This window comes from Pelophylax lessonae (genome assembly GCF_965119305.1).
Source record: "Pelophylax lessonae genome assembly, chromosome: 4".
NCBI classification, from domain to species: domain Eukaryota; kingdom Metazoa; phylum Chordata; class Amphibia; order Anura; family Ranidae; genus Pelophylax; species Pelophylax lessonae.
Window position 1 is genome coordinate 430453646 of NC_138771.1, and position 19492 is coordinate 430473137.

Consider the following 19492-nt stretch of genomic DNA (forward strand, 5'->3'; position numbering starts at 1 on the left):
TTTGTAAATAGCAAAATATAATATAATCTTTAAAAATAAAAGAGTATGTTATACCTATTTTTTTAATGTTTAAATTATACAAAGTGTATACCCATATAATAATGTTAAAGAAAAAATTGAAATATTTACTGATTTTCTTTGCATTATATTGGTGGATGCAGTTCATATTATTGGCCAGAAGAGGTCAGGCTTGGTATGTTTAGCTTTACAGCTAAATCAGTTCTAGCTAAACCTGCTCTCTCCTCCCCCTGGCTCAGTGATTCACCCTCCCATCATTCCACACACACACAAAGAGGAGCTGCTGTGCAGAAGAGACAATGCCGTGGATATATTTTTCTATGGATGGATTCTTTTTTCAATGCTAGGAAGAGCATTTTGACAGCTAAAGGCAGTGTGGATTACACAGGATCTATGTTCCATCAAATACCAAGGAAACATTGTAAGATATGGACATCAGGGGCTTCTGTCTGTGTTGGAAATGGCAAGTAGCTTTCTCCCTTCTCCTTTGTAGCTGGGGCTGGGTCTCTGGGCAGCTTCGTTATTCTATTGTGGAGGAGTCTGATCCAGGGACATGGGTAGGAAATGTAGCTCAGGATCTGGGCATAAAACGTGCAGAGATTGCTCAACGCAGATTACATTTATCATCTGAGAAATACCAAAAATATTTTACTGTAAATAAGGAAAATGGAGGCTTGACTGTTAATGACAGGATTGATAGAGAGATTCTGTGTGGATCCAGTGTAAACTGTGTGCTGAATCTAGAGGTGGTTGCTGAAAATCCTTTAGAGCTTTTTAGCATAGACATAGAGATTCAGGATATTAATGATAATTCTCCCATATTCTTAACCAATGAGTATCTTATTGAAATGACAGAATTATTGACAGGTCCCGGTATTCAGTTTGCCTTAGAAATTGCAAAAGATCTAGATGTTGGTATTAATAGTATTAGTCAGTATACATTAAACACAAATCCTTATTTCTCATTATCTGTAAAAAATCGTATAGATGGCACTCTCATCCCTCAGCTGATATTAGAGAAGGTGTTAGATAGGGAGGAAAAACAAGAACACAATCTTATTCTCACTGCTATAGATGGAGGAGAACCGGCTAGATCAGGATCCTGTCATATCACAATAACAGTGTTAGATATTAATGATAATCTACCAGTTTTTGATCAATCAATTTATAAGATCAAACTGAAGGAAAATCTCCCTTTACATACAGTTGTATTGTTATTAAATGCAACAGATCTAGATGAGGGGGTAAATGGAGAAATTCAGTATTATTTTGATAGTCACACTTCTGAAACCTCAAGGCAGTTATTTGGTGTAAACCAACACAGTGGAGAGATCTTTATCAAAGGAAATATTGATTATGAAGAGGCACATCTTCATGAATTATCAATTAAAGCAGAAGATAAAGGATTACCAAGACAGATAGGGAATTGTCTGGTTCAGGTGGAAATAGAAGATATTAATGATAATTCTCCAGAAATTTATTTTTCCTCTTTGACAAATGAGATTCCAGAAAATATACCACTGGGAACAACTGTGGGAATAATTAATGTGAAAGATAAAGATTCTGGGAAAAATGGAGAAATACATTTGGAAATCTCTCCACAATTACCATTCAAGATCATAACAGTTAAAAATCGTTATTCACTGATCACTGATGGGAATCTGGATAGAGAAAAAAATTCCCAATACACTATTGAACTGACAGCTACTGATTTAGGCTCTCCAGCTCTGTCAAGTAGTATGGTTGTTAGTATCAGGGTTTCTGATGTAAATGATAATGCTCCAACATTTACACAATCTACCTATAATGCCTTCATTAAGGAGAACAGTGATCCAGGAACTCTTCTATGTACTGTGTCTGCTACTGATGCAGATGAGGGGGTTAACTCTGATCTGGTTTATGCTATATTAGAGACCCAGATAGATGGAACCTCTGTATCCTCTTTTGTTTACATTAATTCTAATAATGGTGATATATATGCTCAGCGTTCCTTTGACTATGAGCACATTCAGACTCTACAAATCACTATAAAAGTAGAAGATTCTGGATCTCCAAAGTTATTTTCCACTGTCCCTATCTTTATATTCATATTGGATACAAATGACAACTCCCCCACCCTGCTGTATCCAGAACACTCTGAGGACCTCATTATCCAAGAGAGGATCCCAAAATCTACAAGTACTGGATATCTGGTGACAAAACTGACTGCAGTGGATCTGGACTCTGGTCACAATGCCTGGTTGGCCTTTAACCTCATTGATCCTGCCAGTTCTTTACTATTCCAAGTGTCTAAACATACAGGGGAGATCAGGACTGCACGGGGATTTCAGGAAGCAGAAAATACAGAGCAACAACTCACAATCTCTATCAGTGATCATGGGGATCCCCCATTATCTACCACTGTCACTTTATTTGTAAGTATAGCAGATGAGGTTGTAGTAGAAAGACCTAAATCTGGGGATTTCCTTATCAACTCTAAACCACCATCAGATATGACTTTATATTTAATTGTTTCTCTTGTGGCTATCAGTTTGGTTTCCCTTGTGACTTTCATTATATTACTGGTGAAATGTCTGAGGAAGGAAAGTTATGGGTATAGTAGCACTTGCTGCTATCTGAGTGGGTCTGACACCAAACCATACATGGATCAGTATCAGCCGGCTCTTTTCCTAAACACCGATGGAACCCTAAAATACATGGAGGTCAGGATGGTTCCTCCAGGAGGACAAGGACAATGTTACCAAACAAATGTGCCCCCAGCCCCACAACAGAGGGATTCTGCTTTTCTGCAGTCTCTGGATTTTCCTCAGCTACGGGAACTAGTTAAAGACAATGATAGCACATCAGACACAAGCTGCCTAAATGACCCAAGCAAGGTGAGGTATTACTAATAGTATTTAAGATTTTGTTTTTATTTTAGTTCATAGCTTCTAATCAAAAATTGTGGGTAAATATAATACCAAAAGTCAAAATTCAATGAGATTTTAGACTTAATTTAAAGTTTCCACAATCCAATAAGGGAACAACTCCACTGTGTCTCACAATGCAGTGTGGTTTGCTCCATCCCTGAATTTTGGGGATATGGTGTGGGCATGTGCTTGCATAAAGGATTTGAAAGGTTTAAAAAACATGCTGATACTACATTAAAACTTGCTAGTAGCACTTCAATGTTTTTTTTCATTTTTCGCCTCATGTTGTTAGCTTATACTTCTGAAAAGGTATGTAAACTTTTTAAAATTTATGTCTGCCTAACGCATTTTTTGACTCCTTATTTGGCTCCTTTTGGTCTGTTAAGCGTGCCACTAAAAGAGTTTTGTTATATCTATTTATTACCTGTTGATCTTGCCAGAATTCTTGTGACGTTAACTTCCTGTGTTCTCTGCCAGTGCTAAATGTTATCAGTTACATTTGCAACAGCTACATTTGAGGAATACAGAACCGCATCCTCGATATTATGGGGAAGAGGAGAGGGGCGACATCCTATAGTCTTACTTTGTTTTTGTGGTCCTGATACAGTAGTTTGAGTGAATACAGTCATCCCAGGACTGTAAGTGTGTTATTGCCAGAATTACTAGGTGAAAAGAATAAGAAAGAAAAAAGCGTGGCACAAGAAAAATGATGTCGCCACTACATCAAAGGATGGTAAAGTGCAATATATAACATCTTTGTTTTTGAGTTTATATACAATTTAATTAGTGACAGCTTTGATTTAGAGCAGAAGTAATGTCAACTAAACTGAGTGAGTTTTCTCACACTTACTTTACAGGTTTGCCCTCCTCCAGTGCTGAATGCTCTATGATGTCAGTTGCTGCTTTGTTCCCCTACCACTATTATCTTGCTTGTTTTCTGCTTCTTTTCCCATCATCCTCTTCAGCCCATTCAGCAGCCACCTGGGCATGCTCACAGGAGTTACATCATACCTGGCTCAATTCTTGGCAGGACGTAGCTGGAGTATAAAGTACAGTACATGCCCCATGTGCTGCACACAGGGCTTTTTTTCTTAGAGAATAGGTGCAGGAACTCCCCACTTCTGATTCCCCCCCCCCTTGTCTCTGTACCCTACCCACCTCAGAGCACTGTCCCTTGGTTCCTCCCCCTGACCACCTCCCAGTACTGCACCAAGTATCATTTTGGGGTGCTAAATAATTTGTATGGAATTTGTACTTGTCTAGTAACAAGAAAGGCAGTAGCAATAAATCCCCCAAGCAAACAATAGATCCCAAACACAATAGACTACCCCAGCAACAATGGGCCCCACCCTATCAACAGTAGGTCCCCCTAAGCAACAATAGATTCACCCCCAGCAACACTAGTTACCCTATACAACAATAGACTCCCCACACACACACAGCAACAATTGACCACCCACAACAAAATATCACCCCCAGCAAAAAAAGATTCTTCTAGCAACATTAGACCCCCCCCCAACAGCAACAATAGATCCCCCAGCAGCCAGCAAACATAAGACCTCTTCCTCAATAGAAGATCCATATATCCCCCACCAGCAACAATAGACACTCACACAAAAACAGAACCCTCCAGCACACCCCAGCACCCCTTGCTATTACATACAGCCAGTCCTGGAGTTCCCCCGCATTCTTGCTGAAAAAAAGCAGCAGGTTGTTAAGGGCAGACTCACACCTGTGTACATAAGTAAAAACTCAAGAAAATTCACCTGCTTTTGTGCATTATCTGTGCTTTTACCTGCATTTTGATGCCCTTTATTCTATTTTACATATTGTGTTTTCAAGAAGCTGTCACTGTACAGGCCAATCATCTGCCAGCAACCAAGTTTTTACAGCCCTTTACTTTCTGTTGCATTGATTTACTGTGCATTTTGCTGAGTTCATTTGCATTTATGTGTGCGACAGTGCAGAAAAATGCAGACATATTGCAATTTAACGTGGCTGACAGTTGTGTTGAAGTGTGAAGTGGGGACATAGAAAACCTCTGTTTTCTGTGTGCCCTTGTAGCAAGCTGCCTTTTTCTTCTGCATAAAAACAGATCTCACCACACAACTGTTAGCTGTGGCCCTAAATGGGAAGTTCAGTAGTCAGATTATATTACCAAGTCAAAAGATAATTTTGGAAAAATTATGTGTGTGACAGGTAAGACATACACTGATCAGCCATAACATTATGACCACCCACCCAATATTGAGTAGGTGCCCTTTTTGCTGCCCTGACCCATCGAGCCATGGACTCCACTGTAAAAAACATCAGCATGTCTCTGTTAGCTTTCCTTCTCCCCACACTGCATCCTGGTGCGATCTCTTTTCCAGGTAAATGACACCTACACACCCGGCCATCCATGTGATGTAAAATAAAAAAAAACATGATTCTTCAGACCTGGCCAACTTCTTCCATTACTCTGTGGTATAGTTCTGATGCTCATGTGCACATTATGGTTGCTATTGGCTGTGGACATGGATCAGCATGATCTGGTCTGAAGCTAAACAGCCCCATAAACAGCAAACTGAGAAGCACTGTGTTCTGACACCATTCTACCAGAACCAGCATTAACTTTTCAAGCAATTTGAGCTACAGTAGCTGTTCTGTTGTATTACACTACATGGGCCAGCCTTCCCTCTCTACATTGATTAAAGGGCCACTCAGGACTCTGTTGCTGGTTCACCAGTTTTCCTTCCTTTAACCATTTTTAATAGGTCCTGACAACTGCAGACCCAGAGCATCCCACAGAAGCTGCAGTTTTGGAGTTGCGCTGACCCAGTTGTCTAGCCATTACAGTTTGCTCCTTGTCAAAGTCTCTCAGATCCTTACAGTTGCCCATTTTGTCTACTTTCAACACCTGTCAGTGGTCATTATGTGATGACTGATCAGTTTACGCTCATTTTTATTAGTGCAGTACATATACTTTTGTTTGTCTTACTCTGCTTTTTGTGTCAAATTGAGATTTTGTTTCAGAAGTAATCTTTGGCTTCCCTTTTTTTCATTGTATTCATTTTTTATTTAATTATAGAACAGGGTATTTATCATACAAATAAAAGGAAAAAGTAAAAGTGTTGGAGGGAACCATGTCTTTTTTTCTCTTGTTCAGTTTTTATTAGTAGTAATGTTATCATAATGATGAGCACAGTAAGCGTACAATGTGTGAGTAATGATTGAGGTCAGGTTTGCCTGTCTGGGGTTAGAATTAGCACACATGTTACTGCATCTCCCTTCCCTTTTTTGCCAATTCTCTGACAGCATAGTTTATCACATTTATCACTTTAATTTTTAGTTTGTGTTTCTTTTTTTTCAGTTTCACTAGATTTATATTTTTATGGAAAAACATTGCATTTACATATATTAAATTAAAGCGGAGTTCCGGGCACAAAATCTACCTTTTTTTTTTGTGCCCATCCGCTTGGTCTCCTTCACCTGAAAAGGAATTGGATAGTTAGGCATTTTTTTTTTCACTCACCTTGTAATTGTAGATTGAAAATACTCACCTATTCTCTACTTCCTCCCTCTGTGCCGCGGCTCCGACGTCACTTCCTGTCTTGCGATGATTCCTGGGAGCTGAACGTCATCGCTCCCAGGAATCAATGCGACGGCACCGGCCCCGCTCGTCACTTCCGGGGCGACGCCGCATTCCCTGCTAAACAGCTTCTGGGCATGCCCAAAAGCTGTGGAGGAATGTGGCGCCACACTGGAAGTGACGAGAGGGGCCGGTGCAGGCGCATTCTGGGAGAAGAAGACGCGGAAGAGGACGCAGAAGAGGATCGCGCTGGCTTCAGCTGCCCACAACAGAGATGGCAACGCTGGAGAATAAATTTTAAAAGTGAGTATTTCTTCTTGTAGGTAAGTGCGAACTGGGACAGATCAGAGGCTAGCCATTGTGGAATGTACTAGCCCTGACTGTCCCGGGGGTATGTTCACTGAAAAAAAGGTTTTGTGCCCGGAACTCCGCTTTAATGGCACTACTGTATCTGTGATGTATCCAGATAGAGAAAACTCCGGGTATGATTTGTACTCTATATGCAGTGAATGTTGCAAGTAAAACGAAATCTACCAGGGAAACATTCACTTTAACATGATGTTACACTTTTATTTTGCTGTAATGAATTTGGTTTCTTATATTTTTGTACTTTGGCAACCTACCCAAAAACAGGATCTGTATAGCTTTTTGATTTTGTGTACGTCATGGTAAAAGGTTTACTACATTTTGTAGCAAACTACAAAAGTTAAAACAGTACATGTCTGTGAGAATTACGAAAGGAATTAAACATATTTTTACAAGTTAGTGCAAATTAATTTTTCATTGGTGCACACATTATTTACAATATAGAATAGATAACAAAGACTGAGATTAAACACTCAAGATATAAGAATACACCACAACATTTGTTTTTTCATTTCTAGTGTAACATTTGCTAAGCGGTGATTTGGTAGACATTGAGTTTTTTTCTTTTTTTTTTTACTAATATTGCTTTATCAACACATCAACATATTCAATAAATACCAACATAGCAAATTGTAGCTTCTAAACAAAGCTCAAGCCAAAAAATAAGGTAAATTGAATAGCCCGTCAAAAGATAAAATAAAACCAGTTTTTGCTGCAAAATTTACCTTTATTCCAAAAATGTTCTCTGCAGTAATTGTATTTTGCCACTATATGTCCTCATTTTGTTGGCCATCATATATCAACCTATTTCCTTTGAGCCCAGGTCATCTCACAAACCACCCTAGCCTGTGACAGGACAGTAAAAGAAGAAGCAACACAATGATGAGTGTATCTGTCTGTCACCCTGCTTTAACTTCCCATGTGTATTGCCAGCCTATGAACTATTTTCTACAGTATACTCTCAGGCTCCAGCTCTGCAGTACAGTTACAGAAATAAGCAGATAAGAGGTAAAATGTACTGATTGTATTTAAAAAAAAAAGTAACAAAAATCTTAAGGATTTAAAAGCTGCATTAGTTCAATACAGCTTTAAGTTATACAATTTTTCACTCAGTGCCGGTTCACACTTATGCGCTTGTACTGCGAATGCGATCCGTTCTAAATAGTCTCCAATCGCATGCATTTACAAAATACATTGAATTCGTGACGGTCGTTCACATCTATGCGTTGCGATCCAGATGCGAATGTGATGCGATGATAAAAAGGGTCTTGTGCGAGTTTACAGCGTTGCGTTGCGAATTTAGTCTCCATAGACATCAATGTAAATCGGTCTGGACTCGCATTATCAGTTCAGATATGTGCGAATTCTTATGTGCGAATTCTTATTTTTTGTTTGATTTTCCCCTCAGCTCCACCCCTCCTGAGCTTAATTAACATAATCAACGCAATCAAATTTTCATTACAATCGCGCTGGTACTATTGAAAAACATAAGGTAAACTCGCACTGCAAATTCGCATTGCAAGCGCAAGCGCATAAGTGTGAACCGGCACTCAAACACAAATATAATTTACAAGAGCTATAATGTATTATAACCAGCAGTGTATGTATATGTATTATAAGCAACATTTCAGCAGTGTTGATAGCCTGACAGTTGTTATACACTGTATGTATAATACGTAACTTTCAAAATATTATGCATTCATCAAAAACAAAAAAATATATATAATACCTTTTTTGTTTAATTATTACAGCATATAAAGCAATAGTAAAAAAAAAAAAAGCAATTTTCATTTTAACAGGATTTCTTCACATTAAATTGGTGGGTGAGGTTTACATTATTGGCCAGAAGAGGGCAGGATTAGCACATTTAGCAGCACAGCTAGATCTATTCAGGCTAAGCCTGCACTCTCCTCCCCCTGGCTCAGTGATTCACCCTCCCTTCTTTCCTCACACACAAAGAGGAGCTGCTGTACAGAAAAGACAATGCCGTGGATATGTTTTTCTCTGGGTGGATTATTTTTTCAATGTTAGGAAGAGAATTTGACAACTACAAGCATTGTGGATTACACAGGATCTATGTTCAATCAAACACCAAGGAAGCATTGTAAGATATGGACATCAGAGACTGCTGTCTGTGTTGGAAATGGCAAGTAGCTTTCTCCCTTCTGCTTTGTAGCTGGGGCTGGGTCTCTGGGCAGCTTCGTTATTCTATTGTGGAGGAGTCTGATCCAGGGACATGGGTAGGAAATGTAGCTCAGGATCTGGGCATAAAACGTGCAGAGATTGCTCAGCGCAGATTACATTTATCATCTGAGAAATACCAAAAATATTTTGCTGTAAATAAGGAAAATGGAGGCTTGACTGTTAATGACAGGATTGATAGAGAGATCCTTTGTGGATCCATTGTGAACTGTGTGCTGCGTTTAGAGGTGGTTGCTGAAAACCCTTTGGAGCATTTCATTATAGACATAGAAATTCAGGATATTAATGATAATTCTCCCAGATTCCTATCTAATGATTTTCTTATTGAAATTACAGAACTGGTGACAAGTCCTGGTATTCAGTTTGCTTTAGAGATTGCAAAGGATTTGGATGTTGGTGTTAATGGTGTTAGTCAGTACATATTAAACACAAATCCTTATTTCTCATTGTCTGTAAAGAATCGTAAGGATGGCACTCTCATCCCTCAACTAATTTTAGAGAAGGTGTTAGATAGGGAGGAGAAAAAAGAACACAATCTTATTCTCACTGCTATTGATGGTGGAGAACCAGCTAGATCAGGATCCTGTCATATCACAATAATAGTGTTAGATATTAATGACAATCCACCAGTCTTCGATCAGCCAGTGTATAAGATTAAACTCAAGGAAAATCTCCCTTTAAATACTATCGTGCTATCATTAAATGCAACAGATTTGGATGAAGGGGCAAATGGAGAAATCCAGTATTATTTTGATAGTCACACTTCTGATACCTCAAGACAGTTATTTGATTTAAACCAGCATAGCGGAGAAATATTTACCAAAGGATATGTGGATTATGAAGAGTTAAATTTTCATGAATTATCAATTAAAGCAGAAGATAAAGGATTACCCAGACTGATTGGGAATTGTCTTGTTCAGGTAGAAATAGAAGATGTCAATGATAATGCCCCAGAAATTTCCTTCTCTTCTTTGATGAATGAAATTCCTGAAAATATACCACCAGGAACAACTGTAGGAAAAATTCATGTGGAAGACAGGGATTCAGGAAAAAATGGTGAAATACAACTGGCTATGTCACCTCAATTACCTTTTAGGATCAGCACAGATAGAAATCATTATTCACTGGCCACTGATGGTAATCTGGATAGAGAAAAAATAACCCAATACATTATTGAGCTGACAGCTACTGATTTGGGCTCTCCAGCACTGTCTGCTAAGATGACTGTTATTCTCAGGGTTTCTGATGTTAATGATAATGCCCCAACATTTACACAATCTACCTATAATGCCTTCATTAAGGAGAACAGTGACCCTGGGACTCTTCTATGTACCGTGTCTGCTACTGATGCAGATGAGGGGGTTAACTGTGATCTGGTGTATTCTATAGTTGAGACCCAGATAGATGGATCATCTGTATCCTCTTTTGTTTACATTAATTCTAATACTGGTGATATATATGCTCAGCGTTCTTTTGACTATGAGCACATTCAGACTCTACAAATCACCATAAAAGTAGAGGATTCTGGATCTCCAAAGTTATTTTCTACTAGCCCTGTCTTTATATTCATATTGGATACAAATGACAACTCCCCCACCCTGCTGTATCCGGAACACTCGGAGGATCTCATTATCCAAGAGAGGATCCCAAAATCTACAAGTGCTGGATATCTGGTGACAAAACTGACTGCAGTGGATCTGGACTCTGGTCACAATGCCTGGTTGGCCTTTAATCTCATTGACCGAGGCACTTCTTCTCTATTCCAAGTGTCTAAACATACAGGAGAGGTCAGGATTATAAGAGGATTTCAGGAAGCAGAAAATACAGAGCAACAACTTATAATTTCTATCAGTGATCATGGGGATCCTCCATTATCTACTACGGTTACTGTACTTGTCATTTTAGCAGATGATGTTGTAGTAGAAAGACCCAAATCTGGGGATTTTCTCACAAACTCCAAACCACCATCAGATATGACTTTATATTTAATTGTTTCACTCGTGGCTATCAGCATAGTCTCTCTTGTCACATTCATTATACTACTGGTGAAATGTCTGAGGAAGGAAAGTTATGGTTTTGGTAGCAGTTGTTGTTATCTTAGTGGATCTGACACTAAACCATACATGGATCAGTATCAGCCAGCTCTTTTCCTGAACACAGATGGAACCCTAAAATATATGGAGGTCAGAATGGTTCCTCCAGGAGTACAGGGACAATGTTATCAAACTAATGTGCCCCCAGCCCCTCATCAGCGGGATTCAGCTTTTCTGCAGTCTCTGGATTTTCCCCAGTTACGGGAACTAGTTAAAGACAATGATAGCACATCGGACACAAGCTGCTTGAATGATCCAAGCAAGGTAAGGTATAACTTAAATCTACTATATTTTTCTTTTATTAATGTAATGTGTAAAAAAATTATAATTTGGAGTGAAATATGCTGATTTCTGCTCATAAACTGCTTGAACTGTCCAAGAAAAGTGAACATACTTCTCTCATTTTAAATACATATTTTTTTGCTAAAGAGAACATTTACATTTATAGCAAATGTATGCATGACCTAGGAGCTCCTGCACTTTCAAAGGGGGCTAAGGCATTATGTATATATATGTACAGTATATACACACTATATTGTCAAAAGTATTATGATGCCTGCCTTTACACGCCCATGAACTTGGCATCCCATTTTTAGTGTGTAGGGTTCAATATTGAGTTTGACCACCCTTTGCAGCTATAACAGCTTCAACTCTTCTGGGAAGGCTTTCCACAAGGTTTAGGAGTGTGTCTATGGGAATGTTTGACCATTATTCCAGAAGTGCATGTGTGAGGTCAGGCACTGGTGTTGGACGAGAAGGCCTGGCTTGCAGTCTCCACTCTAATTCATCCCAAAGATGTTCTATCAGGTTGAGGTCAGGACTGTGCCGGCCAGTCAAGTTCTTTCACCCCAAACTCGCTCATCCATGTCTTTATGAACCTTGCTTTGTGCACTGGTACAAATCATTTGGTGGAGGGGGGATTATGGTGTGGGATTTTTTTCAGGGGTTGGGCTTGGCCCCTTAGTTCCAGTAAAGGGAACTCCTAAGGTGTTAGCATACCAGGGCATTTTGGACAATTTCATACTTCCAACTTTGTGGGGACAGTTTGTGGATGGTCCCTTCCTGTTCCAACATGACAGTGCACCAGTGCACAAAGCAAGGTCCATAAATACATGGATGAGCAAATTTGGGGTTGAGGAACTTGTCATTGACAAAATAGTGTATAAACAGGGCCGGTCCTACCATGGGCCCCGCTGAGTCCATTGGACCCAGGCGGCACTTGAAGAGGGACAGCAAATTGATGTGAAGTGCACTGGAAGTGCAGTCACTGTAGATCTGAGGGTGACATGCAAGGAAAATATAAAACAGCATTTTTGCTTGTACATGATTGAATGATAGAAATCAGCAGAGCTTCCCCTCAGATCTACAGTGACTGCACTTTCAAGTGCACTTCAAAGTGCATTTGTAATGCACTTGTAGTGCACAATGGATCTGCCTTTAATAAATCAACCACAATGTCTTAGGCCAGCCCTGTGTATATAGATATTTATCTATATTTATATGATATATATACACTGCTCAAAAAAAAATTAAAGGAACACTTTGAAAACACATCAGATATGGGGAAAAATATAATGCTGGATATCTATACTGATATGGACTGGGTAATGTGTTAGGAACGAAAAGATGCCATATCATTTGATGGAAATGAACATGACCAACCTACAGAGGGCTGAATTCAAAGACACCCTGAAAATCAAAGTGAAAAAATGATGCAGCAGCTAGTCCAGATTTAATTGCAGCAACTCAAAATGGTGCTCAGTAGATTGTATGGCCCCCACTTGTTTGTATGCATGCATGACAACGTTGGGGCATGCTCCTAATGAGAGGACCGATGGTGTCCTTGGGTATTTCCTCCCATAACTGGACCAGGGCATCACTGAGCTCCTGAACAGACTGAGGTGCAACCTGACGGCATTGGATGGACTGAAACATAATGTCCCAGAGGTGTTCTACTGGATTTTGGTTGGGTTCAATGGTATCAATTCCTTCATCCTCCAGGGACTGGCTGCATACTCTCACCACATGAAGTCGGGCATTGTCATCCACCAGGAGGAACCCAAAACCCACTGCACCAGCGTAGGGTCTGACAATGGGTCAAAAAATGTATCTCAATACCTAATGGCAGTCAGGGTGCCATTGTCTAACCTGTAGAGGTATGTGCACTAGCTAAGGGTCTGACGATAGGTTCAAGGATTATATCCCCATACCTACCAGAGTTGCATTGTCTAGCCTGTAGAGGTCTGTGCGTCCCTCCATAGATATGCCTCCCCACTGACCCACCACCAAACCGCTTAACGATGTTACAGGCAGCATAACGTTCTCCACAGCTTCTCCAGACCTTTTCACGTCTGTCACATGTGCTTAGGGTGAACCTTCTCTCATCTGTGAAAAGCACAGGGCGCCAGTGGCGGATCTGCCAATTCTGTGGACCCACTGGAGGATGTCAGGCCCTTAGGCCACCCTCATGAAGTCTGTTACCGATTGTTTAGTCAGAGATGTTGACACCAGTGGTCTGCTGGAGATCATTTTGTAGGGCTTGACGGTGCTCATCCTGTTCCTACTTGCACAAAGGAGCAGATACCGGTCCTGTGATGGGTTTAGGGCCTTCTTCGGCCGTGCCCAGCTCTCCTAGGGAAACTGCCTCTCTTCTGGAATATCCTCCATGCTCTTGAGACTGTGCTGGGAGACACAGCAAACCTTTTGGCATTGACAGATATTGATGTGCTATCCTGGTGGAGTTAGACTGCCTATGCAACCTTTATAGGGTCCAGGTATCGCCTCATGCTACCATTAGTGACACTGACCATAGCCAAATGCAAAACTGGTGAAAAACAGTCAGAAAAGATCAGTTGGGAAAAAAAAATGTAAGGGGCCTCACCCTGTAAAACCATTTCTGTTTTGGAGGTTGTCTCATTGTTGCCCATCTAGTGCACCTGTTGATAATTGTATTAACACCAAAGAAGCTGAAGCTGAAACTGATTAACAATTAACAACCGCCTAACTGACCAGATCAATACCCCGGGACTTTATTGATCTGATGCTATACTCTGATTAAAAAGTGTTCCTTTAATTTTTTTGAGAAGTATATATACAGTTTATATATATATATATATATATATATATATATATATATATATATATATATGTATATAGTATGTATGTATGTAGATGCGAAATGTGACAGTTTAATTCCTGGAATGTCTGCGCCATAGCACTATGATGAGCCACACAGCCATTCACACTCGAGCATGTTCTGACATGTTCTAACGTGCACTCACCGGGGTCCCAGTTGACTCAGTTGTTACGGGTTAGTGGAAGTAATATTTGCCTATGTGTGTTGGGCTGTTGGCAGAAAATAAATGACAGGGATCTAGAGCAGCAGAATACCATCAAATTTTGCGTGAATTGGCAAAAATGTGAGTAAAAATTTAGGTGTGTTACAACAGGCTTACAGTGACCATTCCATGAAGAAATCAGGTGTTTTTGAATGACACAGGTGGTCAGCCAAAAAATAGAAAGGACAGATGCAAAATGGACAAACCCTCCTATGCTCAGATCGAAGATGGATTGTGAAAATGATGGCAGAAGACTTGAACATAAACCGTTAAAAAGTGTTGCAGATGGTGCCTCAATTCGTGACAGAAGATCAGAAAAAAGGACATCTTCAAATATCATCTAATGTAGTTTTTTACCATATAACTTACATATATGCTGGCACTGCTGCACTGAGTTATGAACCTAGTAGGTGATCCGACACCTGTGGGTAGGGAGCGTTCATCAGCACCGACGCTGGCTTGCTCACGCTGTGATTATACACAGCGGGAGCTGATCTGCGGGTACCGCAGGCTCGATGTCCGCAGGCACCCACTGATCATTCGGTACAGATGCCCATGTAAACAAGGCAGAGTGTCATTCTGTCAGTAGGGAAGGCATGGATCCTGTTTTCCTGCAAAGCAGGGACAAGCAGGGACAAGGATCCATGTTTTCTCCTAGTAAAAGCACCTCCCACATTGTACAAAACCACAGGCTAAGCACACAGTCAACTCTTTGATCACCCCATAACCATTTCCCAGCCAGTGTCAATGGTACAGTAAGAGTGCATATTTTTAGCACTGATCACTGTATTAGTGTCACTGGTTCCCAAAATAGTGTCAAAAGTGTAAGTTAATGTCCGATTTGTCTGCTGCAGTATCTCAGTCCCATTACAAGTCCCTGATCACAGCTATTTCTAGTAAAAATAAATAAGTAAATCAAAATTCCATAAATCTATCAAATAGTTTATAGATACTATAACTTTTGTGCAAACCATTCAATATATTGAATTGTATTACCAAAAATATGTAGCAGGATACATAAATTTCAGAGATTCCACAGCCATGATGGAAATAATGGTCTCCTAAGAAAACCTTGTGACACCCTTCACTCTCGCACTCTGGTTACCAGAAAAAGTATGACCCCCTGATAAGAGTGGTCAGCGTGCTTTTTTATAAAGCCAATCCAGAATCTCACAAGTAGGAGGGTCCCTTTCAGAATGGAGGTCAAAAGAGGTCCAGCAACCAGGCAGCAGCAATAAAGGCATACACACCCATTCCAGAGCGGTATTAAGCCAGACTTAAAATGAAATCACTCCAATAGTGTGATATTGCTAAAACTGTTATTACTTTATTAAGCAACGCACTTATTCAGGTAACATAAGGCAAACATTTGGCATGACGAACGCCAACAGACTGGGCTTCCCAACAGCAGAGATGGCCAATGTGCTACATCGCATGCGTGGTGGTGTGTGTGTGGCTCTGCCCTGCGCATTTTATCACATCTGACGTCATATGGGGCATGTACACACACCTCACCACAGTCCTTATAAAAGACATCCACTCGGGAAGGATCCCTTCCATTGGCTGGACAAGTTTCCAATGCAGATAGAGGAGTTCAACCCTCCACCCAACTACCATTAAATTGTATATTTGTTTCAGCTCACCACTACCATCTTGTGGCAAAAAGTAATACATGTCGGCCTATATTAATGAAGACATTTGATTTTTTTTTTTTTCATTTTTTATATTGAATATGTTTTATAGCAGAAAGTAAAAAAATATTGTTTTTTTTTTTTTCAAAATTGTATTTTTTTTTTTTTATAGTGCAAAAAATAAAAACCACAGGTGATCAAAAACCACCAAAGAAAGCTCTATTTGTGGGAAGGAAGGACATACATTTTATTTTGGTACTGTGCTGCATGACCGCTCAATTGTCAGTTAAAATAATGCAGTGCCGTATTGCAAAAATGGCCTGGTCAGGAAGGGGGATAAATCTTCCAGAGGTCAAGTGGTTAAATTGTCACACCTCGTCTATGATAATTCCATAGTCAAGCTATTTTTATCCACAGGTCAATTGATAATTGATGACAATTATATAAATCGATATAGACAATTCTGTATTTTTTTTTTATTAAGAGTGCAGTATACAGTACTTTTTTTATTTATGTTGTTTGTGTTTATCTAAGATAATCTTTGGTTGACTTTCATTACAATATTTTAAATTAATTGAATAGTTATTTGTTGTTGTTTATCACAACAACAGCAAATAAAAATGTGAAAAGTGCAGGATGTACTGTAGTACAATTTACTGATAAATACTGCAAGGATGTAATTATTAGAAAATAACTGTGATCTAGTTGTCTGTATACACCACTCTGTACGCAGTATTTTGTGTACTTTTGTGCTTGGGATTGGCACAGCAACATATTTGTCTGTTTGTTGTGTTAAGAATATTTGTTGATTTAAGTCGCCTTAAAGGGAAACTTTTATGAAAATATATCTCTGCTGTTATTTCAAACCCCTTCTAATGATGCTAGTTCTGTGGCGGTCAGTCTAATCCTCCTTAAAGTGGAGTTCCCCCCTATTTTTATACTTACCTCCATCTTCTCGCTCCGGGTCACCTGAAAAAGAAATGGATAATCGCATATTTTTTTTTTTTTTACTTACCTCGTAGCGAAGAAAATATACTTACCTTACTTCCTTCTTCCTCCTTCCTCGGCCGCGGCCCGTCGTCACTTCCCGGCTCTGCAATGATTCCTGGGAGCTGGACGTCATAGCTCCCAGGAATCATTGCGCCTGCACCGGCCCCGACGTCAGTTCCGGGTCGCGCGCGTCATCCCCTTCTAAACAGCTTCTGGGCATGCCCAGAAGCTGTGGAGGGGTGACGCGCGCGACCCGGAAGTGACGTCGGGGCCGGCGCAGAGCATCGTGGGACCACAGAAGGCGGAAGAAGACGCCGAAGAGGACGCGCTGGCTTCAAGCTGCCCACATCTGAGATGGCAGCGCTGGACAAGACGTTTGCAAGGTAAGTATTTCGTCTTGCAGGTAAGTGCAACCCGGGACAGATCAGAGGCTAGCCATTGTGGAATGCACTAGCCCTGACTGTCCCGGGGGTATTAAAAAAAAAAAAAACAAATCCAGGGTGGAACTCCGCTTTAATGCATCACTTTTTTTGCTCTTATTGTTATTAGTTTGTGTTTTTGAAGTTTTTTTTTTTTTTTTTTTTAACTGCTGTCAGAATTTTAAAATGTCTTTACTTAAAAAAATGAAACTAGCAATACTTTTATTAGGCATATGACACACATCTGATGTTTGCAGGCACAGCTTTCTATAGTTCTAGGATGCCAGGTATTGGTTTTACTTTATATTCTGTGTATGTTTCAGAATAAGTTGAACCTAAACAAGGAATTATCACCTTAACATGCTTATTTATTTTGGTAGCAAATGTAGTGTTACTGATAAGTAATACTGTCCCATTCAAATGGCTTGTGGAATAAATGGACTATAAAATGTGTCTGCAGAATAATAAATGCAGTTAAGTCTATTGAATATCTTCACTTGTGGGGGGGGGGGGGGGGGTATAGGAAATGGGCACTTGACAAGCTTCAATCCTCCCATCCTATTTATTTGTTAAAGCAGTTCTTCAGCCTTGCAGCTACAAATACTGTAGCTGCTGACTTTTAAAAAAAAGGACACTTACCTGTCCTGGGGCCCAGCGCTGTACACACCTGAACTGCTACTTCACCGGTTTTTGGGTTACCAGTGCTAGCATGTTTACCCCTGGTTCACACTGAACTGGACCGTTTAATGTCGCATGACGAGTTGCATCCCATTTGTGGCAATGGAACCGTTTAAATCGCACCGCACATGAAATCGCACTGATAGTCCACTTTGAAGTCATGCGACTTAAATGCCGCACTGGGGCAAATCAAGACTTACTGTGGGCAGTCATCTGTGATTCCTTGTGACTTCACAGCCAGCTGCCCACTGCGCATGCATGAGCTACGCTGCCCTTTGTGAATGGTCCAACACTCTCATGGGACCTATAGCATGATGGCATGTCCCAGAAGGTTGTGAACAAGAAGGAGGGGGGAGAGGGTTTGGCTTTCCATGCTAATCCAAACAGTTTCATTTTACTGAAATGAGGAAAAATGCAAGGTAGATTTGATTCAGTCCTAATAACACAATATGTAATTAGGCCTAGGCATCTCAACAGTTATGCATACTTGAATCAGCTCCATTCTGTGTTTTACAGGGATCATTTTATTTCTGTATAGCACCTGGGTACCCTTTACAGTCAGGTGATCAAACGCATTCAGCGTGTTTATTTAAAAAAACAATGCAAAAAGCGTGCTGGCATTTGTGAGAATAATGTGGGAGCCATTAAAGCGGTTGTATTGTATACTGCCAAAAAAAACAAATAAAAACAAATCCTGCAAGAAAAAGGCATAATGAGCTAGTATGCATCGCATACTAGCTCATTATGAAATACTTACCTTAAAACGAAGCCCTGACACGGATGCCCGGACACCTCTGTGGGAGCTGTCATGCTCCCTCGGCATCTCTTCCAGGTTCGGCATGCGCGAGGGAGTCACTTTCTGGCAAGTAGCCAGCAACGAACTCTGAAGGTCCACCTGACCTTCAGAGCGCATGTGCCGCTAGTGTCAGCTGCTGCATGCAGGGCAAATATCTCCTAAACCGTGCAGGTTTAGGAGATATTAATTGTACCTACAGGTAAGCCTTATTATAGGCTTACCTGTAGGTTAATAGTAAAAACATTGAGTATACTACCACTTTAAAGAAATGCTACCCCAATATTACATTAAACAGTACTCTCCTCAAAATATTTGTACTTTAAAAAGTAGCTGTCAGTATATACTTCTAACAGACATTAAATAAAAACTTTTTTTTTTATTATTAAGATAGACCAGAATAAAAAAAAAATGTGATTTTATTAACTAAAATATATGTCCTAATGTACTCTTAAGCGTCTTCCATTTTCACAGTTATGCCTCG

General features: G+C 40.1%; 1 protein-coding gene across 22 annotated transcripts in view; it reads left to right on the top strand.

The window, feature by feature from the left end:
* Positions 1-19492, top strand: part of LOC309553369 (protocadherin gamma-C5-like) — a 764755-nt gene that overhangs the window by 537305 nt on the left and 207958 nt on the right. For 2 of the 22 annotated variants that reach the window (XM_082254494.1, XM_082254484.1), the window contains exon 1: positions 282-2894. The exons of 18 other annotated variants lie outside the window; for them this stretch is intronic. In XM_082254494.1, coding sequence (XP_082110620.1) covers positions 447-2894 — 2448 coding nt within the window. In that variant the 5' untranslated portion in view covers positions 282-446. Of the gene's footprint in view, positions 1-281; positions 2895-8814; positions 11424-19492 lie in introns of those variants that run through there. 2 more of the 22 variants (XM_082254485.1, XM_082254483.1) reach the window with 2 other exon arrangements.